General features: G+C 36.9%; 1 protein-coding gene across 1 annotated transcript in view; it reads left to right on the forward strand.

Annotated features, from left to right (window-relative positions):
• The window catches only part of LOC107696722 (phosphofurin acidic cluster sorting protein 1-like), a 63,834-nt gene that overhangs the window by 44,406 nt on the left and 18,172 nt on the right, over nucleotides 1-1,256 (forward strand). Inside the window, exon 10 of the mRNA XM_016497202.1 lies at nucleotides 869-962. Within this exon, the coding sequence (XP_016352688.1) occupies nucleotides 869-962 (94 nt within the window). The remainder of the gene's footprint in view (nucleotides 1-868; nucleotides 963-1,256) is intronic.

Below are 1,256 nucleotides of genomic sequence, written 5' to 3' on the forward strand. Positions count from 1 at the left end.
ATCACAAAATTACTAAAACTAAATATGCAGATTTTGAATGCATTTACATAGATGTAAATTCCTCACCCTTTAGTGACAACTCACCTTTTTGAGATCAAAATAGGCCACCTGTGAGATCTGCTTAGATCCGGTGAGAAAGTGTTTTTATGAGGGGGGTTCTTGTGATCTGTCAAGGGTAAATAAAGAGCTGGTTGTTTCAATAAGTTTTATATAGTATTCTATTTACTCTTTACTTCAAAAACTGTCTAAAAGGGGTAGTATTTGATGTATTTGAGGTTTGAGATGTGGGAACAGTGAAGAGAGAGAGGGCAAACATTTAGCATTTTAAGTCAGTGTTGCTGTCTAATCAGACAGTATTGTCTTAAATAGCCTGCATAGCACTTCATCTTTTATAGCATGGGATTTTGACCAAATATATTCAATCTTGATTTTTGTAAAATGTTGCAACAAGTTGTTAATTAAAAAAAAAATAATAATTTTTTGTGAAAAATTAGTTTTGGACATTACTTCATAAAAAATAAAAAACCTTAAAGTAACTACAAATGAGCATGTAAAGCAAATATCTTTAAAAGCATGCCCCCGATCCGCACGATGTTCTCACCTTTTTTCCTCCTTATTACCTGTTTGCGTCTCTGCATTTATATATGAGGCATCAATATGAACAAAAATCACCCTGAAAGGAGACCATATGACGTGTGCTGTATTTCATGTTTTCTGAAGTTCTCTGCTGTCTGCTGAGTGAGTATTTAGCTTCTTTAATCTTTGTGCGTCCCAGACAGATGCTCTGAGTTTAGCAGTAAGTAATGACCGAGCGAGTTTGCCTTTATTCATGTTTTAACAGATCCCTCTCTCTGTGTGTCTTTCGCAGGCCGTTCTTCGAGGGAATGTCCCAGTCGAGCTCTCAGACTGAGATCGGCAGCTTGAACAGTAAAGGCAGTCTGAGCAGAGAGCCCTTCAGTCCTGTGAGTACAGACACTGCATATATCAGGCAGAGCTCCTCCATGCTCCTCAGCAGTTTTCTGAAAGCACCACATGCATGCGTGGAAAAAGAGTGCAAAGCATGACTCTGTGTATTAAAACTGATTCAGAAGGAAGTGTTTAAACATTAGAAATGTATAAGGTATAATGTATAACGTATCTTTTCTCTCGGTAACAGCACGTCGTTTGAAGACACTAAAGGACTTTTTGTCTCTCTTGGATTTTTATCTCAAATTTTCGGAATAAACATAAAGAATCAGAATTCAGAATCTGAATTC

Source organism: Sinocyclocheilus anshuiensis, unplaced genomic scaffold (genome assembly GCF_001515605.1).
Source record: "Sinocyclocheilus anshuiensis isolate Anshui unplaced genomic scaffold, SAMN03320099.WGS_v1.1 scaffold1091, whole genome shotgun sequence".
NCBI classification, from domain to species: domain Eukaryota; kingdom Metazoa; phylum Chordata; class Actinopteri; order Cypriniformes; family Cyprinidae; genus Sinocyclocheilus; species Sinocyclocheilus anshuiensis.